The 11,563-nt window shown below is 39.2% G+C and overlaps 1 protein-coding gene across 1 annotated transcript; it reads left to right on the plus strand.

Annotated features, from left to right (window-relative positions):
* The first annotated feature begins 848 nt into the window (after window positions 1-848).
* On the plus strand, window positions 849-10,420 carry LOC146488150 (protein mono-ADP-ribosyltransferase TIPARP-like). Its single transcript, XM_085121630.1, has 6 exons — window positions 849-1,466; window positions 2,295-2,529; window positions 3,383-3,575; window positions 4,600-4,811; window positions 7,483-7,695; window positions 9,710-10,420. Exons 1-6 carry the CDS (start codon window positions 1,460-1,462, stop codon window positions 9,837-9,839), a joined length of 990 nt encoding a protein of 329 aa, XP_084977756.1. The 5' UTR covers window positions 849-1,459; the 3' UTR covers window positions 9,840-10,420.
* Window positions 10,421-11,563: the final 1,143 nt, after the last annotated feature.

The following is an 11,563-nucleotide window of genomic DNA, read 5'->3' on the forward strand; positions in this document are numbered from 1 at the left end:
TGGCGTTTTACGTAGCATTTATTCTGTACACGAGAGAGTGAACTACATTTAGCGGACAACTCGCAGAATAACAACTCTACTGTTTAGAACTGGAGTGTCCAAAAGGTTAAAGTTCAAATACTCGGAGCTATCTATATTTCATTCCGTTTATTCTGTGTCCGACCGATATTTGGAGGCGATAATCGTCGACAAACGCATAAAGGAATACATGTCTTCACTTTGCAGGGCATATGAACACCGTAGGAAGACCACTCAAGACGCATTGGATCGTTTGAGCGCCCATTCCACGGCTGGTTATGCAATAGTGATAATAAGCTAGGCCTTATCACGGTTTTCGACACCATTATCGACGGGTAGGCAAACAGGCTTGAAATAACAGTGTTTGTATGGAAATCCAATGTCAAATAATTTTCTTAAAACATCGCTTCTGAAAAATTCATGAATTAGAAACTTTTGGCACTAGGAAGAGGGTTTTAAGAACAAAATTGGAGGGATATTATGTAGCTGTGACAGAAAGCGTCCAGTCGTGTTTTGAACTTTCCATACATTTGTCTGTATAGCGAACCAGCCGTGAACTGCTACTAAAAATAGTTTGCGGGAAAAAATACAGGGAAATGTATGGAAAGTTCAAAACACGACTGGACACTTTCTGTCACAGCTACATCCCTCCAATTTTTTCTTTAAAATCCTTTTCCTAGTGCCAAAAGTTTCCCCATGAATTTTTCAGAAGCGATGTTTTATGAAAATTATTTGACATCGGATTTCCATACAAACACTGTTATTTCAAACATGTTTGCCTACCCGTCAAAATGGCGTCGAAAACCGTGATAAGGCCTATTATCAAAACTGCGGCCATGTTGTTAAAGGCTTCGCTTGCAATTGAATTTTGTTATCACTTCAGACCTTACCACTGGAAGATTACGAATTCGTTGGCTCATATCGCCTGGTTGGGTCTCATGTTCATCGGAAGAGGGACATTCTTTATCTGTTCTATTGTCAGTTTAGCTTTGCGGGTTATTTGGCACTATCTCTTGCTGGCATGCTTTGGGGTGGCGAAATTCACGGTGATGCTGATTAAATATTTGATCTCAGCTATTGTTTATACCTTTTCGTTTGTGTTGAACGTTGCTTTTCTCACGATAAGTGGAGTTGCCCGAGTCTCAAGGTTTCTTAAACGCGACTGCCAATCACGATCTCGAACCTTACAATGACAAGGAACTACTGGAAATCTCTAACCTGCGGTGTGATTATTGCAATAGTTGTAATCTCATTATCGATGCTTATTTGGCGCCGTTAAAAGCGGGAAAAACTTAATCGAAATGATAGCGTCAGGGGAGATGTGAAAGCTGGTGAAGAGCCTGCTGGATCACCGACGGTCCAACTGACTGCCAGACTGACTGACTCAGGGTTTTCATTTGAGGCCGGAGGACAGATAAAAAGTCCGGTTGCCGACTCTGTGATGTCAGGTACTCTGATGTGACAATTATTCAGCTTTGGTTCTAATGAGGACCTTGATGAATAGACTAGTCTAACATTTGAGAGTTTTGATACACAAAGTCCAGGATATCAGTCTTACAGTATTGGCGCTTTCCACTAAAATGCACTTATAAAACATTTCGCTATATCTTCAACACAACCGTATGATAGTTTAATACATGGCCGACAAATTGTATTTCTTAACATAAATTATTATTATTTCTCCGGTCTCAGGGATATCGAAAACAAAGTTTCAAAGGGTGCAATCTCAAAACTTTCTTGGGAACGTGCCCTCGTACTTCCCAAGCGGGCTCGTGCCTTTGGCGCACGCTTCCTGAAGACGCCCCACGGCGTGAACGTCCGGTGCTTTTCATGATAGATCCGGTACTTAAATCTACCGGAAGCTTCGCTGACTGACTGATTCTTACTGACTGACTGACTGACTGACTGACTGACTGACTGACTGACTGACTGACTGACTGACTGACTTGACTCACTCACTCACTCACTCACCCAATCACTGACTCTCTGACTGCCAGACTGATGCTTACTGATTAATCGACCGACTGCCCAAGTGATTTAGCTGGCTGGCGGATTTTACGGACTGACTGACTAACGGACAGATGGGCATAGCGAATGACCCAACTGACTGTATAAACGGCAGACCAAAGAATTGTTTGAATGATCGATCCACCTGTTGATTGTTTATTTAGTGGGATGTTTCGTCAGCACAAACAAAAGATCATGATTTCCTCTCGTTTCTTGTTTAGGTGCTTTTAGGCAAGTTAAACTTGTTTTCCTTTTTCTTGTAATTTAAGACCACACATACATAGTAATCTGCTCCGAGTCGCCTCTTGGTGAATGTACAATGGGTCGCGATTGCGAGAATGAACACTGCCCTATGCCTTATCAATGGCAGTTCAGACAGCCGGGATCCAAGGAGTGGACGAGTTGTAATCTAGATGAAAATGTCGTTCTTGAGAAGCTTTTTTGTGACGTAGAAAACGTGGAAGTTGAGGTGGTCTTCAGAGATGGTCGTTTACCTTTTTTAAGGTAAGAAAAAATTGTCCTGCACCTTAGACGGAATAAACTGGTGGTTTATATTCATGTACGTAAATTATGATCGACCGGGTGAGTGTAAAACTGATTGGTGCTATTTTTTTACAGTCGTTTTTGCACTTTTTACAGACCTCACAACCAATAACATCACGGCTTAACTGACAAAGGACCAATTAAATGTCGACTTCGTTAACCAATCAGGCCAACAACCAGAAACGCTTACACCATTTACTGACGTAAGGTTTCACAATTTACTTGACTCTGAAGATGACTTCCGCTCTGGTTGTCGAAACGGCAGTCAGTGTCACCTCAAACAGTCCTCAGTCAGGACTACACTCACCTGGATGATCATAATTACTTACGTATGGCACGACTGATGGGTTCAAATCATTTACAAGTTTATGTTCGCGTCAATAACAAACCTAGACAGTAATGCCGCCTACAATTAATTTGTTACAAATAGAAATTTAGATAAGTAGAAAGTATCCAAAAAAGGTAAAATTTAATCCTTAAAGCTGGTCAGACACCACAACTTTGTTAACGTTTGTCATATTAATTTTGAAGTACAAATCGTGCAAGCCTAAAAGATCTCCTGGTCAAATAATTCTCGATTGCCATTTTGTTCAGAATTCAGCATTGCGCCTATGTTATCTTGCTCCAAGGAAATTAAAATAATACTTTTAGTGGGGAGGAGAAGGCGGTGGGGAGGGGGTGGGGGTGTGTGAATGCTTTCAGTTGCTTCATGTTGCTTCGTGTAAAGCTCCAGCCGTGTGAGCGACTTACGGCTCGCGCGTTTGTAAATTTACATTTTTATATTTATCTCTCGTTTTTTCTCCTTTTCAATAAGTTTAAACAAGTCATCATTTCTCAATGCTACAATACACTTTCAACACATGACCGTCAAAAAGGGTTCAGACCAAGCGGGGCTCCGACGACTCTCCACACCCTCTTACAACCAGGAACCTGGTAAGGCGTTGGCAACAAAGTGGATCTGGTATTGGAAAGACGATGATGGGTCGAAGAAATACGATGTAAAGGAGGTACGCGTATGCCTTTTTTCCTTCTTGACATGAGAACAAGGTTAAAGTCACATTTTGGGTGAGAAAAAATACTGAGAGCTCACGCGCTTCTAAACGTAGCTTAAGGTTAAATACAGGTATCCAAAGATAAGGAAACTCAGAACTGTGGTTGTTTTGCCGGAGTGTCTTACCTGTAATTCTCAAATCAAGATATATATAAAAAAAACTCTGTTTGGCCAGGGGAGGTGCATGGGTCACAAAATGCCGCGCTGTCTTTTAACGTTCATAACTTTAATATTAAAACCAATACCACCAAACATTGTCCCTTTTCGTAAAATACATCTGGCAAAAATTTGGTCTGCCTTTTTCTTTGTTCACGTCGCTTGATATTTTCATGACAACAAGATTTTAACTGGTGTGTTCTGGAAAAGTTGGATTTTTTGTTGGGGTCTTTTTTTTGTTTGTTTGTTTTGTTTTGCTTTTAATTAAGTTTAGAGACTGGTTATTTATTTATTTCCTGGGGGGGGGGGGGGAGCAGACGAACTTGTGAGGGGGATAGGAGGCTCATTTAACTTCGAGACGAACGAAAGGTACCGATCAGTTGAGCTGAAACAGAAAGGACGAATGTCAGATTTGAAGCAATTTGTTATCATCATCCATAGTATGACGATGAGTTTCATCAATACAAAATAAGGCGAGGGGGAGAGAGACAGCCTGGGATGTGACAATGTCTCTAAATGTCCCTAGAAGTACGCAGGATGTTTGTCCCGTGAACTAGTTTAATGGCCTTAGTTCCCTCGAGTCTCCTGTAGCTCAGTGGTAAAGCATCCGAACTAGTTATCGGAAGGTCTTAGAATAAATTAGAATAATGCATTATTCTCATTAATTCACCAGGTTTAAAATATTCCATCACATTTACTCCAAGTGGTATTTGTTATATGATGTTAAAGTCCCATTTTGTGGACCTCAAAGAAACAGCTTTGGACCTTCCATATATATTCCAAGTTTCACAATGATAGCTTTGATGCTCTTGTTGCGTTTGTAGATTCCATCAAAAAAGATGCAAGAAGAAATAGAGGCCGCTTTTCTTAGAGAAGAGGAAGAGTACTCCTTTTGCATAGGCCAATACAAGTACAAGCTCATATTTCATGAGAAATCAATGAATCAAAAGAACATGGATCCACGCTACTTAACTAGACGAAGCGTTAGAAGGAGGCCGCTGTTTGTTGCCCAGTCGGAGTTACAGTCGCAGAAAAGGTAACTTTGTTTCTTTAATTTCGCAAAGACGTTCCTTTTTTTACCAACATTATATTGCCACTCGTCAACTGTCCATATCTGTGAAACTCTCACCGCGCGCATCTCTTTTGCTCCTTTAATGCCCTGCAGTCCTCCCCACACTTCCCTACGTGTGTTTGATGATACTGCTTATCATTATTATCGTTATTGTCATCGTCGTCGTCATCATCCCCATAATCATGATCATCATCATCATCGTCATCATCATCATCATCATCATTGATTCTTGATTACTGCCTTTTTGTGTTTGTTTCTGCGTGTTAACGGGCATAACAAAACAGAATCTGAAGAGAGGACAGTACATAATACAAGTATACGTGGTTATCTCAGATATGCAACAACTTATTTAGGGATTTAATAAAAACTTTGTTATAATTGTAGTGAGCGGGATAAAAACAACTTTATAGTAACCGGACGTTCCTTTAGCACTTTGCTAGCAGGCCGATCAGTTACAACAAATTAAACAAAAAAAACTTGACAGATCATTTTGAAGATACAAATAATAATTGATGAAGATTAATAGTTTCAATACTTACCCAGTCCTTAATAGATTATATTGTTTACTGTTCATCTGATTCATGACCCTCTCCATCCTGACTTTCGGGTCTTCACCAAGCAGGGCGCATAGCAGGGTGCGAAGACGAAATGACGGTTAAATGGTTTAACCAAATCCGCCTCGACTCCCAGTGTTTTATACCCTCACAAAACTTCACAAACCGACATTAGTCGGAAGACCTATCATATCTGGGTGTGATGGCCCGACAGAACGCCCATCATCATTCGTAGACAAACTACTTCAGCCAATAGCCAGATGCAGGACTCGTATCTTAAAGAAAACGACATATTTCATACGGTCTATTTTGAAAGCACTAGGGTGCCTAGAGACGCTTTTCTAGTCTCAATGGATGTCACTAGCCTTTACACGAATATCCCACAGGAGGAAGGAATCACTATAGTATGCAACGCATACGAGAACTTTCATGCCAATAACCCTCCTATAGCTACAAATGTCGTCAGAGAAATGCTCAGCCTTATACTGAAATACCGATTTAACGGGAAAGACTATCTCCAAACACACGGAACTGCCATGGGCACTAAAATGGCAGTAGCTCTTGCCAACATCTTTAAGGCATCTATAGAAAAGGAGATCTTAAGGCAGAGCGTTAACAAACCGCTAACGTGGAAAAGGTTCATTGACGATGTATTTTGCTTGTGGGATACAAACAGAGAAGAAATAGAACATGAAGTTTACCGCTGAGGTCTCACAATTAGAAACAACATTCTTGGATACAACAGTCTATAAGGGAGAGAGATTCGAGAAAGAATCGATTCTCGACGTGCGCACACATTACAAACCTACTGAAACATTTCAGTACACAAACTACAACAGTTGCCACCCAGCAGGCGTCAAAAAGGAGAAGCCCTTAGGCTTCTGAGAACAAACTCTTCTTAAGTAGTGTTTGAGGAAAATATTAAAAACTTTAAAACACGCCTGGCATCGAGAGGTTATCCTAGTAACCTGGTGGACAAAATCCTCTCCGAAGTTAACTTCGCAGAAAGAAAGAACGCTCTTACACAAAAACAGAAAGCGCACAAGAAAATTCTACCCTTCGTGACAAAATTTCAACCATCACTGCCATGTTTGAAAAATATTCTAATGGACAAATGGCATTTAAAACAAAACCAGCCGCTACTAAGAGAGATATACAAGGAACCTCCCTTGATCTCTTATAAAATAGGGAAGCAAAACTATAAAGGCTTTTAACAACACAATGGGCACAAAGTGGGAATCGTGCGGGTCTGTCAACCCCATTTAAACAAGTTTAATATTTAATCCACTTTTAAATAATAGGAGATAATATAACTGGCTGCTTAGCTTTAAAAAATTGATCGGAATTGCTGACTTTTTTATTTGCGTATTTGATTTAGCGTTGAAAGTATAATTTTTACATATCAAGATTGTAGACCAGAGTGGAGCCCGGAGCCCTAAAACAGATAATGTGGAGCCCTAGAGCCCTGAAATTTTCGCCTTGGAGCCCTGGAGCCCTGCATTTTTAAGGCCGGAGCCCTGGAGCCCTAAACCCCTTTGGGACCCTGCCTGGTGAATAAATAGCAGAAAATCTGAGTCATCGCAACAGGAGTTCAACCTATGACCTTCGGATTTTTTTATTCGAGTATGCCTGTGACATGCACTGACACTGAGAAAACAACATCTGCCATTTATTCACCGATCTTAAAACATAGCATCTCATTTCGTTCCCAAGATACTTAATGTTAATGTCAATTTTACGAATGTCACCACAACTGGCTCCTCTAACTGCCTAGGAACAAGTTTAGTAGCTTAAGTCTCTAGTTGCTGATTTTATTCCCTTTCGGCATCCTTTTTCTTTATTTCTCATTATTTTATTTTTAGAGTTGTCATTGGTTCGTTTTAATTTTGAGTTATATTTTTGATTACAATTGGTCATGGAGAGTACGCAAGAAAAATCAAAGCGATGAAATTCCAGCTGTTCATAGTCGGTTGAAAGCCTTTTTCAGTAGAACTTGTTTTCAGTCGTATACGCGAAAAGATATTTAAAAATTCCATTAGCTAACTAGTTTCAGCTTACACTAACTTTATTTCTTTTCTCAGTGTTTTAAGCTGTGGAGACTTACTGTCGTCAATCGCTCATTCTAATCCCAAGCTTCAAGAAAATGGTGATTTCAAACGAATTCCTTTGTCGTCTGGCTGTAAAAAATTCCAAACTGTGAAGGCGCAGTTTCATGCGACAATTCCACCAGAGAAGGCGCAGATTTTGAGCATTGAGAAAATCGAGAATGATATCCTTCTTGATAGATACAACAGGTAAGCGGATGATTAATTTGGATTGCAAAGGAGTAGGCATTCTTGATTGTTACCAAGGGCGAAGGGCTTTAGAAGGGGCTGCTAAATTAAGAAATCGTCTAAACATCTTTGTCGGTACAATTGAAATTAAAGATTGCATCACTAGTTGCTTGTGTGGTCATTCCGACGACTTCGTGAGGGTTTTTCGATTTCGTTTAGGGCAATTGATTCATGTTTCCTTTTTTTTACACTGTCATTTGAGATGTTGAACAAGAAGCAGCAATGACAATCAAGAATGTTACATTTCTCACAAAATAATGTTATCTCTCTCACAGTTAAGTTCCTTCAGTGAAACATTTTTAAATAACAAAGACCTCAAAAAACTTCCTTTACTGGGTCTCAGGCTTTTTTCCTTTTGTGGGTTGAATGTTCCATACAAGTCTCCACCACACTAAGTTCCCCTTGATCCGCCTGTGAGACCTCGGTCAACTGAAGCATAAATTGAAGTACGACGTTGTTTCAATACACACCTTACAGAAATGATGGGTGTTTTGAAAGTGTACTGACCACGAAAATCACCTATCCAACCAAAATGCAGTCAAAGGATCTTTTCTAACGAATAAGGAATCTAAAGAGTCTGTCGGTGTGGAGTAAAAAGGAATGTTTGGTATTTATCAACAGAATTGAGAAGGTCATTTGTCGGCCGCAAAACGATTCGAGTGCGGACTTTTCGGGCGAATGAAAAGTGGGTGGGTTGGGTGGGTAGCGGGGCTTAGTGCAATGGAATAACGTACCGCGATACTAGGATGACAATTCTTTTAAGGACGGTGCCTACTAATACCGAAGTATTTTTGTGCGGTTTTTGACTATGCGGGAAAAGCAGATCTTAGCAAGGGCTATCGGAATCCAAAAAAAAAAACATTGGGGGTAACCACGCATTTTTCAGAGATAATTTAGCAGTAATATCTCTGAAAAACGCCACAATATAAAGCAATGTATGGGATTTTTAACTAAATTGAAGCTTAATTATCTTTGAAAAATGCATGGTTACCCCCAATTTCGTTTTGAGATATCAAAAGCATTTGGTAAGTTCTGCTTTCTCCGTATAGTTTTAAGCCGCGCAAAAATATTTCTGTATTAGTAGGCACCACCCATAGGAAACCCGAGTATCTCGCGATGCGCAGAACGTATGCTCAGTAAAATAGTAGACACCGTCCTTAAGCCCTTCATGCTACACAAAAGAAATGTAAATGTAGATAGTGTAACCTTTACGATGCAACTAGTGGTGGCTACATCAGAGAACTCAGTGAGGCAACCTGAGTGGCAGGTTCATTGAAAGTTCTGAAGTCAAAAGAAATCGATATGATTCCCGTTCGTAAAGCGGTGTCGCACGCAAAAAAGTAAAATTTTATTTTAGCTATGTTTCTTCTATTTGAAAGAAATTCTTCTAAGCTGAGGCAGTGTCCAATCAACTAGGCTTACCGCTGTTGAAGACGTAGCTAGTTTGTAACGTTATAATTGCCTTCGTGTGACACCAGAGCCTTTATGCAGCAATCTGGAAAAATAAATCTCTGTTGAATATTAGAGAGTCACAAAGTCTACAAAGTTTTAAAAGAAATCTACGGAAGCTTGATTTAAGTGCTATCCTAAACATTAATGATAACTGTTGTGGCCTTTGTTCCACTTGAATTTTTTGGATTTTATAACTGTAAATTTAGAACTGTATAGATTTAATTATACTTGCATTTTAGGATGTATGAATTTGTCAATTTTTAACTTGGTTTTAGCATGATTGCACATAGTTTTATCTGTTATTTGGGTTCGATTTGATTTGTGTCCCCAGTTAGACCACAGGACTAAATACTTTGACTCTTGTTGTTCTTCTTCTTCTTCTGAATTCTTATTGTTATTATTATTATTATTATTATTATTATGTTGTTGTTGTTGTTGTTGTTGTTGTTGTTGTTTTGGTAGAATAATTAGAAGCGACCAGTAAGTCAAATCGCAGTCTTAAAAAAACTCTCTCTGATTTTAGGAAGCTAGAACGTATGAAAAAGAAACTTAAATCAACCAGCTATAACAAAATAGAGAGGCAGCTTTTCCATGGCACGTCATCAGACGTTATTGACGCCATCTGCAAACAAAACTTTGACCACAGGGTGTAAGGTAAAAACAGAATAAAGTACGGAGAGGGAAGCTATTTCGCTGTCAAGTCCTCGTACAGTAACAACTAAAGCAGTGAAAAGCAAACCAGGTTTATGTTTTTGGTTAGTGTGCTAACAGGGGATTACAAGCTTGGGAACACAGCGCTTCGACGCCCACCACTGGAAGATCCCACCAATCCTGCCAGTGATCTGTTTGACTCATGCGTTGACAGTAAAAATCAACCAACGATTTTTGTCATCTTTAACGATGAACAGTGCTATCCTTCATATCTTATTACTTATAACGCAGGAAATTTTTAAGCCTTATTTTACATTGGTATATGGTGCACCAGCTCTAAGCTGGCATATAACCTGAATTCGAGAGCAAATACCTTGAACTTGACTTAATACCAGGCGTGTCTTCAAGATATATCATTTTTCGAGTCATATCACCCACCCCTTGTTGATCAAAGGTAAGCGAAATCGATAACCGAGAAACAAGTTAAGCGCAATGCTAAAAGCCATGTCATTCCCGAAAAGCCGCGCTTTAGATAGCCAATTGCTATAGGCTTAGCCGTGTTGAAACGAAAAAAAATCAAAAGAAGAAAGAGCGAAAATAAACAATACATCCGACGACTAAGAGTATAAAGTTACATGTTATATCTTGTTGGACGTGATTAAAGCCAGATCTAAAAACGGGAATAATGAATTTTCTCCAACACAGATAAGTAGCGACCCCTCCCCTGAGAACAATTGCCCAATTTCAGAAAAAACGCTGGGCTCCTTTTTACGTGTAAAAAGTAGAAGTCAGTAAGTAAGCACTTCGAGGAGATAAAGCTTCTGCCGGGTTTCTTGTTGCAGTGGGCGAGGTCGGTGAAGGAAACATCTTGATCTTCCAACATCCTTTGCTTTTAGTTTTCCTTTTATTGGTTAATTCAGTTTATTGTTCTACAAATATAAAAATAATCAATTTTAAATGACATATTATCTTCTTTTTTTTTTTTACGAACAATAGCAGTTCTCGTGATGTTAAAAAAAACTCTGTTTTGAAATAATTATGTTTTACCAAAATAACTATGTAGCCGTTACTGTCAATGACCATCCTATAGCTACCACGACTGCTTACACGGCTTGCTACCGATGCAGAGGAACCGGAAGTAACGCAACCGCGGACATGACTTCATCCTACTTGGAATCAGTACACAACGCTTTTTAAAAACGCTCTTATATAAATAGATGCCTTTTCCAATTTTGTTACCTTTGAAATAATTAAAGATGTTTTACCATTAATTTTTACTATTGTTGATTAACTTGCACGTCCGATGTAAGTACATATACCAATTTCTATTTTAATAAAGACTGCTTATTTACCAACAAAGAGTAAAGTACATGCAGTAATTGCTAACGATTATCAAAGGAGTTATAAAAATCGATAAGCTATCAATGTAATAAACATTCGTTCACTCCCATTCTAACTAATTTCCTTTTTCTTCTTTTTTTTTTTTTTTTTCTTTTGTTTTGTTTCTTTGGTTAACTTTCACGTAAAAAAGATTTGACTTTGTCTCATATCGGATGCTGGATGAAAGCTCAACGCGTAACCCTGGCCAGCAAAGCGAAACTTGAACCCGGCTCACTTGTTTAAGAAGGCTTCTTCTATAGAGCGTTGAAGATCTCTGCCCTGTAAATGCAAACTACGCTTCAGTGCTTATCTTCATAAAAATAATGCAAATCCCGCAGTAAATTTT

The sequence above is a fragment of the Pavona decussata genome, unplaced genomic scaffold (assembly GCF_977016875.1).
Source record: "Pavona decussata unplaced genomic scaffold, jaPavDecu1.1 SCAFFOLD_11, whole genome shotgun sequence".
NCBI lineage: Eukaryota > Metazoa > Cnidaria > Anthozoa > Scleractinia > Agariciidae > Pavona > Pavona decussata.

Bases quoted from the DNA above. Each gene is read 5' to 3' on its own strand.
- LOC146488150 (XM_085121630.1), top strand. The intron at 2,530-3,382 runs GTAAGAAAAAAT...CTTTTCAATAAG, and splicing joins GGTCGTTTACCTTTTTTAAG to TTTAAACAAGTCATCATTTC. The intron at 3,576-4,599 runs GTACGCGTATGC...TTGCGTTTGTAG, and splicing joins AGAAATACGATGTAAAGGAG to ATTCCATCAAAAAAGATGCA.